Source organism: Perognathus longimembris, chromosome 15, assembly GCF_023159225.1.
Source record: "Perognathus longimembris pacificus isolate PPM17 chromosome 15, ASM2315922v1, whole genome shotgun sequence".
Classification (NCBI taxonomy): domain Eukaryota; kingdom Metazoa; phylum Chordata; class Mammalia; order Rodentia; family Heteromyidae; genus Perognathus; species Perognathus longimembris.
In genome coordinates, this window is record NC_063175.1 from 47829683 (window position 1) to 47848686 (window position 19004).

Sequence of the window (19004 nt, forward strand, 5' to 3'; positions counted from 1 at the left end):
GCCTGCCTCGGGTGTTGGTATCTGTAGCCTGATGTTTCTGTCACCTGTAAGCAGATCCTTTGCAACTTTGTCCTTTCTTACTTAATAAGACTTAATTCTTTGTGTTCTCTTCTCAGTGGTAGGAGGGCTTTCTTTTGGCCTCTCCAGTGCTCTTTGGACTGAATCATTGTCATTTCATCAAAAATATTATGTGGAGTACAGACTAACTTTTATTATTATTATTATTATTATTATTATTATTATTAGTGCCAGTCCTGGGACTTGAACTGAGAACCTGGATGCTGTTCCTGAGCTCTTTTGTTCAAGGCTAGCACTCTACCACTTTGAGCCACAGTGCCACTTTCAGTTTGTTGGTGGTTCATTGGAGGTTAGAGTCTCACAGAGTTCCTTGTCTGGCTTGGCTTCAAACCATGATCCTCCAATCTCAGCTTCCTGAGTAGCTAGCATTATAGGTGTGAGGAGCCACTGGCGCCCAGCTCCTTTGTACTCTGTAGGTTAAACCTTCCCATGCCAAGTGACTTGAGGTGATTCGTGACTTGTTTTCTTTTCCTTTTGTCTTTGGTCTTTGGCCCTTTGGCTGCCACCTTGCTACCATTGATGGGGAGACGATTGTGGCTGGTGGTTGTGGCTCTTTGGATTTCACTAGTCTGTCCTCTGTGGCACAGTCCCTCCCTCTTCCTTTTCCTTCCATCATGCTGTTAGAGTGGGGAGGGATAGAAAAATGATCTGTGTCTTGTCATTTTACAAATGAGGAACTGGCTTGGAGCACATCAGTAATGTGCTCAAGACAACACTGTAAGTTAACTCAGAGGACTGGAGTATGCTCGGGTGTCTCCTGCATTGTCCGGAAGGGCAGTTGCGTTAGACGAGGACAGGAAACTTGCCTCCTGTTCTGTTCTTTAATGATGCTAGTGTCTATGTTTGCTGGTCACTCGGCCTTAAGACATCAAAAATGTGGATGCATTCATTATGATTTGTATAAGATGCTTATAACACCTACACATGGCACACTTGCAGAATATGTACACTGTAGAAACCACTGTTGAAGCTGGTTTTAGAAGCAGCTGCACGATTTAGAAGGATGCTTTGAAGCAGATGCTTTATCATCGAGGTCCCTAGGCACTGTATCCTAGAGGGTAAGCGCCAGCCGCAGCCTTGCTTCCCCTGGTGGCTCACACGCATGCCCAGGAACACGTGTGTTCCGTCATCCTGGAGTTGTTATCAACGGTGGCTCCCGAGAGTCCGGAGGCCACTCATAAATCCTTTCCAGGTGTGAACCAAGAAGACTCATTACATGGAGAGCTTTTAAGTGTTTATGGGTCCTTGTGCAAAAAAGATGAGGTGTGGGAGAGATGTCTCTTACTTTCACTTTCTTTCTGTGGAATTAGATGACTAAGGAACGAGCTAAATTGTGGGGGGAGGGAAAATGAGGCATTCCGCAAGGAAGAAGGTTAGGCATTTTTTTTTAAAGAATTATTTTTCAGAAGTGTATAATTCATGTCGCTTGTTTTTTTTTTTTAAACCAACAAAATCTGAGTATATTCACATTTATTTTCCAGGAGACAGAAATCCTAAGTGGTTAACACCTTGTAGGTTACCATGCATCTATCTGTTGTGTGCATTCGGTTCGTGGATCGTGCCAGTCAGTGTGTGCCGGGAAATGGTGCATGGCAGGAGATGGTGGTCCACTGCTTGTCTCTTCCCCACTGTCAAGGGCTCGTAGGTGTAGATGGCAAAGGCGTCTTCCATCGGGAGCCTTTAGGGCACTGGGAGGGATGGCCCCGCTGTCAGGAGCCAGCACATGGAAGTCCTCAGAGCCAGGAGGTCATGCTGTGTCCCCTCATCTTCATCTGTCCCGCATCACCCATGATCCTCAGTAGTCTGGAGCACACACATCATTTCTAGAAACTTCAACAATGCCCCCCACCCCTACCCCCGCCCAATGGACCATTTGAGTTTTGCTTTTCTTCCTCATGATCTTCCTTCTTCAACATCTAATTTTCATCTGCTATTCAATAGAAAACAACAACCACCACAAAGCCACCCCCCCACCCCACCCCACTTCAAAACCTTTCCACAAGGCCATGTGAAACCTAAGCTGGCTCTGCGATATGTCATTTTACCCGCTTTCATACACAGGGAAGTCCCGCGTGTCCCGTGGTCTGTGCTAACAACAGTGTTGTTTCTCTAACAGATGTGTACATTGCAATGTTGTGTACTCTGATGTGGCTGCACTGAAGTCTCACATTCAAGGCTCTCACTGTGAAGTCTTCTGCAAGTGCCCTATCTGTCCAATGGCGTTTAAGTCTGCCCCAAGCACACATTCCCACGCCTACACACAGCATCCTGGCATCAAGATAGGAGAACCAAAGTAAGTCATCCCGACGGCCGAGTTTTGCCACTTCTGTATGAGTCGTGTAGAGGAGATGGTCGTTCTGTTGAGTAACATTTCAGAGATGAAGTGTATGCAGCTGGGTCGATTTTTTTTGATACTTTAAGTGACAGCTCGTATATAGCTCACCCAAACCTTTCTATTTTTTTTCCAGGTAAAAAGCCTTTGTCAGAAAATGTCACCTATCATCTATGCTCTTTCCATCAGTTTTGGTCCAGTGGATATTTATGATTTTTTTTAACCAAAAAATTGAAAGAAAAAAAAAAAACCCACCCAAACAAACCTCAAAGCTGTCCTCTACGTTTCCCCATCATTTCTGTCTTACAGGGTACACTTTTCCCAGTAGAATTTAGAAGAGGAAGTCAACTTAAGATACTGGTTAACAAACTGAACTTCATAGCCAGTCTCAGCGTTTTATTAGGAGAAGTTAATTGTCTTGATCGTGCTCATCATGTGAGCAGTGATTGCTTTGCGAAGTGTCTAGCGTGCAGTGGCTCCTGGGCGCTTAGGGCTGCCTGTCCCGGGAAGGTAGCAGGGTAGGTGGGGAAGGGCGCTTGCCTCGCTCCACTGTTGCTTTCTGTCTGGTAAAGCAAGGACCGCTCTTGCGTCCCAGGGCCGTGAGAGGTTAAGTGGGATGGCGTAGTTTACGTGTGGCACGTGGGCCCTCCGTGGGTGAGCATCTGTTCCTTCCTGCGTTTCTCCACTCCCTCTTTGTGCATGTAGCACTGGTTCAGATGCTCCGGGTTATGTTCATTTTATTCCTGCATTCCTTGTGGCGGTGTAAAGTCTCATAACCACCTAGATACGTTGTCCAGATAATCTGTTGACACATTTTTGCCTGTCCATTATCAAGGACTTACTGAGGGAAGATAGGCAGATATACAACCTAGAACTTAAACTTAGGGCCCGGGGCACTATTTCTGAGCTCTTTTGCTCAAGGTTAGTAGTACTCTACCACTGGAGGAAAGGGTAAGCCAGGCACTGGTAGCTCATGCTTGTAATCCTAGCCACTCAAGAAGCTAAGATCTTGAGAACCATGGTTTGAAGCCATGAAGCCTCAAGACCAAGCGGGAAAGTCTGTGGGACTCTTACCTTACCTAAAAGCTGGAAGTGGAACTGTGGCTCAAGTGGTAGAGTGCTAGTCTTGAGCAAAAAGATCCCGGACAGCGTCAAGGCCCTGTGTTCAAGCCCTAGGACCAGCACAAAGAAAGGGGGGGGGGATCATATGCTAAGATGCATGCTAAAATGAGTAGTGGGTTTGTGATATGAAGAAGGCAGAAGTTAGTGCCAGTCTTGCTGTTGCACCTCAAAGAGGAATAAGTACTGTCACGGTGCCAATATGCTACTAAGATGGAAGAGGCCTTCAGTCATAGCGTGGGGACTGTCCACAGCTCCAGGCATCCAGGGGGCCTTGGAATGGAACCTTCCTCTCCTGTGAAAGGGGTTTATGGTCACCTCTCTCAAGTCAGACTACTCTTAAGACTCACCCTCAAACCACTGGTCTTGCATTTGATCTAAAACATTCATTTTGGAATTAAGTCCAAAATGAGTATGTAGTCTCTATCTCAAAGAGACCCGGGACTCTGAAATCTCCTAGCAGGGTGTGATTAACCGTGGTTATGTTAATGATTAATAAAAATTAATGCAAATTGTGTAATTTGTAATCCTTATGATAAATTAGTATTTAAAAAATTTCCCACCCATTTTTCCTTAGTGAATAATAAATGGATGTCTGAACATGTTTCATAATGTCTGAATGTCTGCAGCCCTAGCCCCTCAATCCAAATCATCATGTAGGATTTTGACTTACTTTACATTTATAGGGTTTTTTTTTGTTTTTGTTTTCCTGGTGGTACTGGGGATTGAACTCAGGGCCTTTCACTTGCTAAACAATTGTTCTACCACTGACCACTGATTCGCAGCTCCCCGCCTCCCTCCCTCCCCTGTCTTTTCAGAGCATTTACTCTGTGCCAGGCGCGGTTGTGAGCACTTTATTTCTCAGTCTTCGAGCAGGCGTATTACCTTGCTGTCTAAAAGGAACCTTTGCACTCCGTTAATTTTTGCTAGATAACTCAAGATCACTTCACTTGCCTGCCTACTGCTGCGTTTTATGGGGATAAAGTTTTGTGTCTTTGGAAAAAAGATGTAATTTTATTGTTATTAAGCGGTTGCACAAAAGGGCAACCGTTTGCTAAGTCGTCAGATACTGACAGTCACCCCCTCTTTCACTTTCCCTCAGTGGCCCTCTCCCAACTCTGCCCATCAGTTACATCGTTCATTTTCCACATAGTGACTACTGACTATTTTTTTTTAATCTTACCATGTACGTAAGGAAAGCAATTAGAACGTCAAAGTTAAGAGACATTGAAATGGTGCTTGTCGAGATAGAATTGTGGCGTGGCAGAGGGTCGTGCAGAGCTCAGAAAAGGCTGAAGTTGAACGATGGCCCTGGGCCTTCTTGAACAGGGAACAAGGAATCTACTGTCTCTTGGGTCTCAGTGTACCGCCTGGGCTCCATGGTCGTAGTCGTCATCGTGGTGGTAGGATACATTTACCTTGCCAGGTTGGGGGAGGTCGTGCGGGCGTGGAGAGGATGACACCACACTCCTGGTGGGATTCAGTGCGTGGCTTCCATCCCTTTCTTCCTTGGTTCACATCCAGTTCACTTGTAGGTGGCTTGGTGCCCTACAGAGTTTGAGCTGCTGGAAGTTTGACTGGGATCAGTGCGTGTGATTTTAGTTTAGTTTTCTATTCTCTTTTTCCCTTCGTGCCCCACATCCTCATCCCCCCTTTTACCTCTTTCTCTCCCCTCAGTTATAATGTAGTTACCTACCTGGCCGCTCACAGGATTAGGTTTTAGGGCTAGCTTTCGCTCCATTCCCCACACCCTGGGAATCCAGTTGCCCTGGGTCCTCACTGTCCCCCCTTTACAGCAAGGGAGCCTCCCCTGTCTGGGGACCTTCCCGTCTCTGCTGGGTTGGCGGCTGTCTGTCTGGGCTTTCCCACTGTCGTTGGAGAGTTTGTGCTATCTTCATAATCTGTCCTTAAAAAAAAGCATGCCTGTGAGCCTGTAGTACTTTTTTTATTATTATTTTTAATACATTAGCAGCAGCAGTTAATTTTTTAAAAAATAGCTTCTGCCCTACAAAATATTGGAAGCATAAATGGAGACCTTTCCATCCCCTAGTTATGGTATCTGGTTCTGTCCATCATTGTTAAGTCCCACCCTCCACCATGCATACTTAGGAGGCATTGGGCATTTTGACTGAGATACTTGAGTACTTGAGTGTTTCCTCTTCCTGCAAAGCATGTTGACCCCCACCCAGGAGGCTGGTGTGGACGGTAATATCCGCCAGCCCACTGGTCCAACATTGTCTCCTGAGGCTAGCCTTTGGATTCAGTTGTCCTGTGTCTCCCTGTCTACCAACTAGCAGTTCCCCTTCCCCCTCTGCTTCTTGGTTCTTCCCAAGAGGATGCAAGATTCATCCTGAATATGGTCTTTCCATGCCATCACTGCTTCCTTGGTAGGAACATCTCGGGAATGGCGCTGTCTTCTCAGTGGGCCTTACTGGGGGCTTTGACAGTGCCTGTCCTGCTATCATCACTGAGCCAGATTGGCATCTGCCAGCTTTCTCCACTTATCTGATTTCCCCTTAGTATTCAGTAGTGATTTCATTTGTTTTGAAGCTGGTGTTAAACTCGCAATCTTCCCGTCTCTGCCTTCTGAGGGCTGGTGTGACAGGGGTGAGCCACTGTGACTGGCTTCAGTGTTTGGTAAGGAACTTTTCTGATAGCATGCTAACAAGCCAGTCCTCAGATATCAAGTACTCAGATTATCTCTGGTTTAATACTTTCTCTGTTAATGGGTATAAGACAGCACATCAGAACAACCCAGCCAGCAGCTGGAGTCTCATGCCTATAATCCTAGCTACTCAGGAGGCTGAGATCTGAGGACTAGCCTGGACAAGAAAGTCCATGAGACCCCTTTCTCTGATTAACCACCAGAAAACTGGAAGTGGTGCTGTGGCTCAAAGTGGAAGAGCGCTAGCCTTGAGCAAAAGAGCTCAGAGACAGTGCTTAAGCCCTGAGTTCAAACCCCACAACTGACAAAAACAAGCAAGCAAACAAACCAAAAAACCCAACCCTCTCCAAAGGAATATGACATGAATAAAGTGAGGGTCATGTCATGTTTTATAAAATAGTTATTTCTTAGCCCACTGTCAGTCGCTCATACCTTGTAATCCTAGAGCTATTCAGAAGATCTGAGGATTGAGGTTCGAAGCCAGCCCAGGCAGGAGTGTCCATTAGATTCTTAACTCCAGTTAACTGCAAAAAAAGCTGAAAGTGGAGGTATGGTTCAAGTGGCAGAGCACCAGCCTTGGGTAAAAAAGTTCAAGGACAACTGGGCGAGGGTTGCTCATGCTTGTAATCCTAGCTGCTCAGGAGGCTGAGATCTGAGCATCTCCGTGTGAAGCCAACCTGGGCAGAAAAGTCCCCATGAGACGCTGATGTCCAATAAATAACTCAGTAAAAGCTCTAAGTGGCACTGTGGATCAAGTGGTAGAGCGCTAGCCTTGACCCCAGAGAGCTCAGGAACAGCACTTAGGCCCTGATTCAAGCCCGAGGACCAGCAGAAAAAGCCAAAGGACAGTCCCCAGTCCCTGAATTCAAGCCTCAGTACCATGTGCGTATGCATGCACACCTTGTGCACACCCCCCCAAAGTTAGAGAAGATAATCCTGACAAATTATTAGCCCAGCGAATTCCAGTGGTTTTCTTGAAGCTATTCGCTTTTGTAATAGTCGTGTTCTCATGATAGAATAGACAGGAAATGCAGACAGACAACACTGTAGAAAGAATGCCAGGTGCTGTAATCCAGTGGAGATGATATTTTTATGCCTTGTTACTCTTTTTGACAAGCACTTTGTGAAACGTGATCATATCATTATGCTATCTTAAACCTGTTGCTTTCATTTTCACCGAAATCTTTCCCTGTTCCATAGGCCTATATCTGTAATGTCATCTTAACAAATCTTTACCATGCTGCACCATTTAAATATATACTTTATTGGGTACTGGAACTGTTTATATTGCTACACATTTTCAAACAGTGAGGGAAGGAACATTCTTGGGACAGTGGCTCTAGTTGATGTGGCGTACCGCAGGGTCCTAGCACAAGGTTGCATTGTAAAGGCCTTTTGAGACTGAATCAGGTTGGGAACACATGTACCACTCCAAGTACATTTTGAAACCTTTCATGTGAAAAGGAAGTAAAATGGGCCAGGCATGCGGGGCTCACGCCTGTAACCTCCCCTACTCACAAGTCTGAGATCCGAGGATTGTGGTTTGAAGCCAACCCAGGCAGACAAATCTGAGAGACTCTTATTCCCAACTAACTAACCAAAAAGCTGGAAGTGGAAATGTAACGCAAATGGCAGAGCGCCAGCTGTTAGTCAGAAAGCCTGAGTGAGAATTCGAGAGGCCCAGAGTTTAAGTCATGGAGCCAGCACGGAAATAAATACAATAAATAATTTTTAAAAAGGGAATTGGGTAAGCTGTTAACAGCGCGTTGTACTGGGATGTTTGAAGCTATGGGAGGAACACAGAGTTAAGAAGAGCCGAGAAGGAAGTCCCTCAACTTTCCTTCTTTTCTCCATGACCTTCACCTTCACCTTCACCTTCAGCCAACTTTCCTCTGACCTTTTCCTAAGCTGCTTCCTGGATTCTTCGTGCCTTTAAAGGATGGACCCATTCCCATAGGATCAGGCTGGCCCTGAGCACCATGTGACACAGGTGTTCACAAGCCACCCTCTCAGGGACCCTATCAGATGTGGAAGGGGAGGGGGGAGGCAGCAGGAGAGACTCAAGCTTGAACCCGCAGACACCTCCTCTTGCCCCAGGCTTTTGTGGAGGCTGTAGATTGGTAAACATGATTGGGTTAAGGTAAAGAGGTGGTTGTATAAGAATCCTAACAGCGATGGAAATATCTGGAATAGACAAGTGGGCACTTGAGACCGTTTTAAGCGCAGGAGACTGAGTTTTCTCATGGTTATAGGCTTTCTTTTCTGTCTTTTGATCTCAGGATATAATCATTTACTGAGGTCGTTTTTAATTCCAGGCTGCCTGTATTAATAACTGTTTAGGGATGATAACATTGCTCATTTTATTTCTTCTCATTTTTGGTTTTTGAGCTAGGGTCTCTCACTCCCCCTGTCTTTTCCTCCTTAATACTAGGATGACAGGTGTCACCGGGGTGTCCACACTCGAGGGAATTGTTGCTAGCCTTAAAAGAACAATTGTAACAAGTCACAACTTGTTCCGGCATTGGAGTTTAGTGGGCCTACTGAACTGATTAACCAAATTCTTTTTTCAAGTTAGGGTACCACCCCTGAGCTGTTAAGGTCCTGTCTTGCTCCGTGTCCCCACCCCCACCCCCAAAAGATGCTTTTGCTCCAAAGAAACATCCAAATGATCCTGGTATCGATTTATGAGCTGTCAAATGATCTTTAGTTTAGACTTCTCAATAAATGGAGCCTGATGCTTCTTTATGCAGAATGGTAAGACGTATTTGTAACCGAGTGCTGCTGGCTGTCTTGAAAAGTTTGTTCCCAAGCTAAAATGTTGTTCTTTTAATTGTCTGTGTGTTCTCAACGTGCTTCTGCCTCCCGAGTCCCGTAGATGTCAAGTAGCAGCTCCTTTGGCTGGAGATGAGGCTGACTGACGTGATCTCGCTGCGCTTCTTCTATTTTAGAATAATCTATAAGTGTGCCATGTGCGACACTGTGTTCACCCTGCAAAACTTGCTGTATCGCCACTTTGACCAGCACATTGAAAACCAGAAGGTGTCTGTTTTCAAGTGTCCAGACTGTTCTCTTTTATATGCCCAGAAGCAACTTATGATGGACCATATCAAGGTGTGTGTGCATCCCCTCTCCTCTCCTCTTAGTGAGTTGCAGCTACCTAAGCCAAGGCCGAGGCCTAGGTGACTTCAGGGCAGGTTGCGCTGTCCAGAGAAGGGATGGAAGCATTCTGCTGCTTTTGGGACACTCTGGCCGGTCACCGGTTCCGTTCCTTGAGTGCTTAGGAGGGAAGGTTCTCTGGCTTTCGGTGGTTAAAGGAGCTTCCTTTAGAAAAAACAGGAGATCCAACACCATCATCCACTTGATCTTTTTCTTTTAAACATGCATATTATAGATAAATGGATAGCTAGCTAGCTAGTTCATTTAAAAATCAAATAAAGTAACGGGACGCTGATGGCTCATGCCTGTAATCCTAGCTACTTAGGAGGTTAATTAAGATCCATAGGAATGTGGTTTAAAGCCAGTGTGGGCAAGAAAGTCCAGAAGCCTCCATTCCAAATACCTATCAAAGAGCCACCAGGTCCTGGTGGCTCACGCCTGTAATCCTAGCTACACAGGAGGCTGAGACCTGAGGATCATGTTTTGAAGTCAGTCTTGGGCAGCAAAGTCTGGGAAACTTTAATGTCCCATTAGTCACCAAGAAGGGCCAGAAGTGGAGCTGTGGCCCGGGTGGTAGAGTGCTTGCCTTAAGAAAAAAACAACTCAGGGACAGGGCCCAGGTCCTGAGTTCAAACTCTAGGACTGACACACACACACACACACACACACGCACGCACGCACGCACGCACGCACGCACGCACGCCTGATTGGAAGACTGGCTCAAGTAGTAGTATGCTAGCCAAACAACAAGCTGACAAAACATGAAGCCCTGAGTTCAAGTCATGGTCCTGCTTGGAGTGGCAGGATCAAAGGAAATGTCACAATCATTTTAGTCTTGTGTCCATTAGGTGACTAGATGGTTATCCTTGAAATGCCCTGCCTTGAGCCTGTCTGGACACACGTAGCCTGAACACGCACAGCCTGCCAGCCATGAGCTCTGCAAGAGGAGCTTCTGCTCTTGGAGGAAACGTGAAGGTGGTGGTGTCAGTGCCATTGCTAGGGGCGTGAGATGGATGGGGGAGGGAGAGACCTCATTTGCAGTCGAAGTTCAACAAATCCTCTTAAGCTATTTTAAATGCTTGAGCCAACATTATAATTTGTGTATGCGGTATTAAGAAATGGAGTCCCGTGCTCGCTAGCATTCTAGGCCAGTGCGGAGGTTACAGTGTGCACTATACAATGGTTAGACGATAAATACCAGTGAATGATAGGGAAATAAAAATCAAATAATAAATACATGGGGATAGTAGATCAAAGTGTTTTCATATTTTATGTGCCAAAAATGAGAAGAAGGGAGGGGAGGAGACAGAAGGGAAGGAAGGGGAAGAAAGAGAAGTCTCTTTTTAAGAGTCTTACAAGGGTCTGGGTTTCTGGAACGCATGGGCAGATCAGGAAGTGGGGCGGTGGGCTTTGTGGCTAGGGTTTCTTATGAATGCTGTGGAGTGGTAAAATCTTACGGCCCCAAGGAGGACACAAATGTTTTTAGTCATCCAATTATTGACAAGCCGGTGACACTTTGGGGATGCTCACTCACGGAGGGTCTCTGTTCAGACGTGGGTTTTGTTGCTTGTTGAGGCGAGGGCTCATTGTGTGGTCCAGGGTGGTCTCGAGTTTGTAATCCTTCTGCCTTCGCCTCCTGATGGCTGGGATTAGAGGCATGCTGAACCATGCCTAACTTTCAAGGATGCTCTGTTCATCTTACAATATGATCCTACATTTATGCATTTAAAAATGTTAGGGTATCACTTAAAAAAAATATGATGTATCTAGTTCTTGCTATGTGTGTGTGGCTTCCCTGATGTCTGAAAGGATCGAAGAAGAAACGGAATGGGAGTGGGACTGTGGCTACTAACAGACACTCCTTTACAGGTGGCTCCTTTGTTTACTTCTCTCTCTCCCTTTTTTTTGTTTTGTTGCCGGTCCTGGGCCTTGAACTCAGGCCCTGAGCGCTGTCCCTGGCTTCCTTTTTGCTCAAGGCTAGCACTTGAGCCACAGCGTCACTTCTGGCCTTTTCTGTATATGTGGTGCTGAGGAATCGAACCCAGGGCTTCATGTATACTAGGCAAGCACTCTACCACTAGGCCATATTCCCAGCCCCTCTCCTTTTCTTTCTTCTTCCTTTCTCTCGCCCAGCACTGTCCAAGTCATACCATTTCTTTGTTCTGTCAAAACAGATTTATTTATTTACTTTTAGGTCCCCTGTATGCCATTCACATTTGAAGTAAGCCTTTTAGTTGCAAACTGTCATTTATTGTAAGAGCTAAGGAAAAACCCATCTCCTTCCCTCCCTCCCCTCCCTCCCCTCCCCTCCCTCCCTCCCTCCCTCCCTCTCTCTGGAACTCAGGCCTTGCACAAAGTACTCTACCACAAAACCACATCTCAGTTGTGTTTCCTTTTTTTTTTTTTAAAACAAACAAACAACTTTTTGTTGGTGGTGGGGCTTGAACTCAGAGCCTGGGTGCTGGCCTTGAAGTTTTGCTCAAGGTCAGCACTCCCACTCTGAGCCATAGCCTCAACTTCTGAATTTTGAGTGGTTAATTGGGGATAAGAGTCTCATAGAGACTTTTCTATGCAGGCTACCTTTGAACTCTGATCCTCATATCTCCTGGATAGCTAAGATTACAGGCGTGAGCCACCAGTGCCCAGCCCAGTTGTATTTCTTTAAGCCATTTTTTTAAACTACATTGTATAAATAAAGTGAATAAAAAATTTAAAAATCTCATTTTAGCACATCTCCAGTAGCCCTCTTTAGTCCTGGCAGCATTTTTGCTTCTTTTCTGTGATTTCTATAGTAGTTTAGAATTGTAAGAGATTCTCTTAGTTGAAATGCATTTGCCTAATTACTCATGAAGTTTTTATTGGAAGGTTTTGGACTTTGTGTCTTTGTGTTTAAAATGGCTTAAAATGTAAAAAAAAAAAAAAAAAAATAGCTTCCATTTTGTAAAAAGACCAAACCTAGAAGCTTGGGCGCCTGCTTGCCTGGCATAGTTTGGGGCTGACTGAAAAATCGTATCTGCCCAGCTTTTCTCCAAAGAGGGAGACTCAGATGTGAACGACCCCCTTCACTTTACCCAGCCAGTCTAATGCTTGTCTGTGGGTTAGGCCTTGTGACCTGCTACACGGCCCCCCTTTCCCGGGCTTGTGGGCCAGCTGAGGCTGGTGCTGTGGAGATAAGCCCTTCTCTGGGAAAGCTGGAGCCGGCAGAAGGAATTGCGAGCTTGAGCTTCACCAGGCGTGTGTACGGCAAGGGCGTCATGGAGCCAGGCTCTGTGATTGGAGGACCCATAGGGGCGGGAGTCCAGGTCTCATCTCCTCTAGGCACAGGGATGTAGAGGCAAGCTGCTAGCCTGTATCCTGTTCAGCACTCAGCCCCATTGGAAGATAAACTAAGATCAACTGACTAAGGCACATGGTTCCTTTTATTTTGTGGGCTTTATGCCCTGAGTTAGGAGGCTGTTTTGTCTAGTATGCTAATAGTAGTAAATAGCTACACCATTTCAAGAGGCTTTGAGGTATTTCCTGTGTAGGGTTCACAAGTCTAGGTGGTGTTAGTAAGGAAAGATGGGTTCATTGAGGAGCTGGGGAGATGAAAATTACCCCCATTCACCAGCAGAATCCAACAGAATCACAAGTGTTCCGAGACTGGAAGGGAGAGAGAAGGGCTTGTTGCTAATGGAGGGTATTAGAAATTGGATCAAGTTGGTGAGCTATGGTGTACTAGCCTATTTAAGCATGGCTGCAAATCAGAAAAGGAAATGGTCCTGCAAATGGTCTATGGTAGAGAAGACTCCATGTGGACCAGGAGAGAGAAGACAAAGTTCAGTATTGGGGGCGGGGGGGGGTGTCCTGTAAAACATTTTGAAATAACACAGGTATATAAAGTTTAAAGAATTATTTGGAGCTAGAAACATGTAACAGCTATATAAGTTAATGCTCCTTTATCTCAAGTTTTTTTTTTTTTAATTTGGCTTAGCTTTTCTTCTTTGCTAATTAGGAACCAATGACTTTATTTTTTTTTAAAACCTGTTCAAATGTCTATAAAGTATTAAGACCATCTACGTGTGCTTTCTTTCTACGGTGTGACTTGTGATAGTTATTTCTTTTCTTTTTGTAATGCAGTCTATGCATGGAACATTGAAAAATATTGAAGGGCCTCCCAACTTGGGTATACACTTGCCTTTGTGCATTAAGCCTACGTCTCAAAATTCATCAAACCACAGCAAAGAGGACACCAAGTCTATGAATGGGAAAGAGAAATTGGAAAAGAAGTCACCGTCTCCTGCAAAAAAGTCCGTGGACTCCAAGAAGTCGACCATTCTTGGGTGGACTTGTTGGGAGTGTGACCGCCTGTTCACGCAGAGGGAAGTGTACATCTCCCACATGAGGAAGGAGCACGGGAAGGTCAGTAAGAGACAGAGACACGCAGGGAGTGCAAGAGCGCTAGAGGCACTGACCACCTTCCAAGACCTGGTGCTTGGCGTGGCTCTGAGGGTGATTAGTCATAGCGCCAGCTCAGAAATCCCTCTGTCCCTATGCTTCAGTGCCTCAGTTTACCTGACACTCCCAAATGGTCCCACGACTGTTGTGTGACTTTCCCCAACGGCCTTCACACACTTATCAGAGCTGGGGGTAAGTTGGCCACCATGTCTGTGTTTATAGCTGAGCCAATTGAGAACAAGATTCATGCACCTAAGTACATTGTAGAAATAAGCACGGGTAGGTAAGTAACTGCTGAGCAGGTCCATGCATCTGAGTTGGGGAAAGGAGGGCCAGGCAGCAGATCCACCAAGAGCTGCTGGTAGCATTTGTCTCGTTTGCTTATCCCGATCTTCCTTGAGTTTGTGGTGGGAAGATGAGCTCCACCCTTCACCTTCCAGAAGTTCCACAACTTGAAATTGTAGAAAATCTGTCACAATATATTCTTTCTCTAACAAACAAACAAGCAAACACAAAATAAGTACAGTGCTGGGCACTAGTGGCTCATGCCTGTACTCCTGCTACTTCTCAAGAGGCTGAGGACTGTCGATTACCGTATTTATGTGTAATATTAGGTTGTGTTTACATTTTTGTTTATCTCGTTGGGATCCAGGAGTCCATATTCTATTTGGTTTTATAATTTAAATCCCCCCTCCCACACACACGCACAGTAGTCTACCATCCACTTTAAGTTTTAAGAGGCTACTGATTTGTTGTTGTTTGGTCTGTGGATTAATCTTCATATTACTGGGTTTGGATAGTGGCTGTTTTTTTGACATTGTTTCTTGTTCCTTTTTGCCTCATAATTTGTCAATTTTGGTTATTCAAGTTGATGGTTTTAGATAGGAGTATACCAAAGGGGCATAACAGGTCCAAAGGAATTGAATACCAGCTCTTGCACTTTTAGCCACATGCTGAGGTAGATTAATGAGTTCAGAGGTACAGTACTTTTTAAAGAGAACCATCTTACTGCCTCATCCTTTATACTTGCTTTGTCCTTTAGAAAACCTGTGTAAAGCAAACATAGGAATTGGCTTTTAATTAGTACATACTGGCTCTTTCTTTAAAAATCCTTTTATTTGTAAGTTAGCATGCATTTGTCATCTGAAGGGGGTTTCCTATGGTATTTTCATACATATGTGGGTACACACTGAACAATACCCCCCTCCCTATCCCTGCCCTCCATATTTCTAATCCTTCTCTCCCTACTCCCCCCCTTTTTCAAACAGCATTTGGCAGCTTTCATTATTCTGTCTTCACGTATCTGTATTGAGCTGGATCTCTGAAAAGTTTCTTTTGTGAAGTATTGTAATTATGAATCTAATTTGTTTGAACGACTTGTGAAGCTCACATACTACCTCATTAACATCCAAATGGTATAAACTTGTCTTTGGACGGATGACCATCACAATGATCACAAATGGGATAGAAATTTATTTTTGTTGCATTTTTGTCTAGTTGCAATATGTTTATATAATGTTATTTGGCTTGAGTGGTATATCGCTTGCTGTTGTGATTTAGGTTTTATTGTAAGTACTGGGTGGTTCTTAGGAAGGGTTGTCTCTTCAATCTGCCATATCAGTTCTTTTTTTTTTTTTTTCTTTTAGTCGTTTCAGAACTGTACATAAAGCAGAGCCTAGGATGCGGATTCTATAATCTTCTTTACTTGGCACCAAACTGGATTTCATAAATGTTAAAAGGAGGCAACTTTAGTTATCTAGCAGTCCAATTCTTTTTTTTTCCCCCCTCTTCCTTTTTACATACGCATGTATGCATGTATGTATGGCTGGATGTTTATTTATGGCTGTGTTGGGGATTGGATCTAGAGCTTTGCATATGCCACTTGAGCCACAGCTCCATCTCTGACATCCTTCCTTCTGCAGTGCAGAATACAGTGCAGATAACATGGTAGCTGTCCGTTATGTTCAGTCTTCTGAAGGAATTGAGGGACTATGGAGGAAGGAAGAAAAGACCTGTCATGATCAATTATTAAAATGAAGAGTGTAGCCGGCACTCCCCTCCCTCCCCCGTCTACGGACTCCTCAGTTGCACCTGTGAGTTGACGTACACCTCATCGCCGCCCGCTCAGCCGCCTGCTTATTGAATTCATTGGCTGTGTTTCACACTTTACTTGGATCAACCTCCCCTGCTTTGTTTCGTGATTGATAGTTCTTTCCAAAAAGCACATTGTATCTTTATTGTTGAATTCTCCTGGTTGTCTAGGAACCTCTTAAATGGTTTCTAAAACCTTTTTTTTAAAAAAAAATTATTTTAAGCAGTCGTACAAAGGAGTTTGAATATAACAAGTCAGATTACGAGTGCAACAACCCATCTTGGTCACATCCTCCCTTCCATTGGTCTCCCCCATCTTTCCCAATCCCATTCTAAAAACATTGTAACTCTTTCTGGACAATTCAACCACTCTCAGTGTGTCACTTCTCATATATGTATGGATAGCTTCGTAATCTGTCTCTTAAAAGACGCTGTATTTTCTTCCTGAATTTCAATCTCCAAAGTTGGACCATTGTTAATCTACAGTGTTCCTCCATCCCACCCCCAGAGCTTGTAGAAGCTTGGTGCCCTGCCCGACTCAGAGGTTTCATTTCCAAACCCTAGCCATCGCCAAACACCATCAGCCCAGTCATTTCTTCCTTTGTCTAGACAGCATCAGCTCTTGCCTCGATTGTTTTTCTTCTGAAGGCCTGGAGCATTATAAAATCATCCAGATTTGTTCATAAAGTTAAAAACTGCAGTGTGATCTGTGGTAATTTCTGACCTTTTCTCATTTACTGCCAGGTAACCCACATGCATGGGGAACTGTTGCTCAGCTTGTTCATAGAAAGACAGACTCTACAGCAGAGGGGCATATTCAGCTCCATCTAAATGAATCTTAAACCTTTTGTGAATGTGGCAAGTTCTGTGTCTGTAAAGTGGGAGAAACCTGGGAGTTTGGAACTGGAAAGATTCGGGTTTGAAATTGAGCATCGCTACAGTGGCATGACTTTGTAAGAAAATAGCCCTCCAGCTTCATTTTCTGCTTATCTAGAGCAGAAGCGTTGGTGTTCATCACAGAAGGTTCCTTTGAAGGTTAAATAACACGAAATCATTATCTCCTATGGTACTGCATATAGTAGCTATTTTCTCTCCATAGATTTTTCAAAAACTTTTTTCAAAATTAATTCATTAATTAGAGACAGGGTCTTACTGTGTAGCCTCAAGCTATCTTCCTGCCTCAGCCTCTCAAGTGTTGGATTAAGTGCATGCACACTACCACACTGGTCAGATTATGAATATAGTACATGTCAATGCCACCCCTAGCAGAGACATTTTGAAGAGACTGTATTTGCGTGTTTTGATGGTCAGTGGGCAAAGGAAATGGTAACCGGGAAAACTATGGGTGGACAAAAGTAACAAGCTTCAAAGTAGCTTCTCAGTTATCTAATGATGAGAGGTAGTGATATTTGGTAAGTAATGGGCTCTTACACTTTTAGTTACAATGAACCAAAGCTTGTACAACGTGTCCAGTTATTATTGTTGGAAGTAATATTGAATAGAGATGTTTTGTACAGTGTGAAGAAACAAAGATCATTGTTTTGAGGGAAATTAGGTGATGTTTACAGTTGACTAACTCCATTGTGCTTGTCAAAGGCAAATATTACATGGAACTTGATCCTCTGAGAGCTAGTGTAACAAGGTTTAGTTTTCCATCTTTGCATGAACTGAAGAAGTTTCCGTAGGTATGAAGCATGATGCCTGGCCAAATAGCCTACTTGGTAGATTTGACAGATTTCAACCATGTCAGAGAGCAGCTGGTTGGTTAACTCAGTATCCTCCCTGAACAGGGACAAAAGGAACTTGATGAAAACTAAGAAATGTGAATTTAGATAAATCTCATTTTATTATCTTCACTAATCTTATTTTTCTTTTCTCCTTAAACTGCAGCAGAGCAAGTTGAACTCAGCAAAACTTTTGGCAGATGTTACTCTGTAGGACAGTGGCAAGGTCTTGGGTTGGGGTGTTGTCTTTATAGCTGACTCATTGCTCAAGTGCTGTGCTGGACAGAAAGCTCCTACTTCAGAGCAGGTTCTGCCTGACATTGTGTTGTCAGTGACTTGATTGTAGGGACAGAAGCTGTAGGCATTTAAAGTAGATCTTACATACATGCAGTGCTTTTCATTTAAGAATGCAGTTATTATGTGAGGTAGATACGGCTTACCCTGCGAAGACATGTTGTGTCTTTATTTGTGTGTTGATGACCACCCATCCTTTTTTTGTGGGTTCTAAGATAGCTACATAGCCGGGAAGCTGGTAGCACTTCATGACATTGCACCATCACCTAGTTTGTGGTTCTCACATCTTGAACATGTATCAGATTCCTCTGGGAAGCCAGTACCTCTTCAGGACATTGCACCATCACCTAGTTCGTGCTTCTCAGATCTTGAACATGTAACAGATTCCTCTGGAGCTTGATGGACTCCTCCCGACGGCACCATCCCAGTTTCTGGTTCTGTTCACCAATACCCACAGTGCAACTTTCTTGCACATGCAGGGTTTGCTTTGTATCGAACATTGCTTTGGTCTACTGAAAACAGGTTGTTTCTCTACTTCCTTAATTTAGGTATTAATTACAGGAGAATAATTAGCTGGCCTTCCAGTCTCTTCTTCTGATGTGACACGATCATGTGAGCAGTCCACTGAAGGATTCTGATATGTATGTTCTTCTGTTTGCCCAAGAAAGGGAATCATGAGTTATGGTTTGTACCCCAGCAAAAGTGGCCCCTGACAAATTGATTGCTGGTGCTCAGCTTGTCACTGCACTTGTGTTTTAGATGTGTACTGGTAACCTAGCACTCAGAGAGGGGTGGCCAGGATGGCTAGAGACAGTGCCATGGTTTGGGGGTCACAGGGAATTTCCTTGGATGTCTTTAGAGGTCTGTGTTCTGCACGGGAGGATGCACGTGGGGTGAGTACAGGCTTGCTGGCGCTGGACGTGGGTAAATGTCTGCCTGTGATCGTCCTTTTGGCCTTCCATCCCCAGCTAGGAACCAATGCTCTTCTGGAATTGATGGCAAATTAATTGTTCACAGTGATGTGGTTGTAATCAATCAATCAACTGGGCGTCTCTTCCTGCAGAGTCATGCCATTTTTTTTTTTAAAGTTGCATGTATTTCTTAGCCA

The 19004-nt window shown here is 44.5% G+C and overlaps 1 protein-coding gene across 14 annotated transcripts in view; it reads left to right on the forward strand.

Annotated features, from left to right (window-relative positions):
- Znf532 (zinc finger protein 532) overlaps positions 1-19004 on the forward strand; it is a 99854-nt gene that overhangs the window by 62002 nt on the left and 18848 nt on the right. For 12 of the 14 annotated variants that reach the window (XM_048363796.1, XM_048363784.1, XM_048363783.1 and 9 more), the window contains 3 exons: positions 2195-2371; positions 9143-9305; positions 13470-13751. The exons of 1 other annotated variant lie outside the window; for it this stretch is intronic. In XM_048363796.1, the coding sequence (XP_048219753.1) occupies positions 2195-2371; positions 9143-9305; positions 13470-13751 (622 nt within the window). The remainder of the gene's footprint in view (positions 1-2194; positions 2372-9142; positions 9306-13469; positions 13752-19004) is intronic. One more of the 14 variants, XM_048363797.1, reaches the window with a different exon arrangement.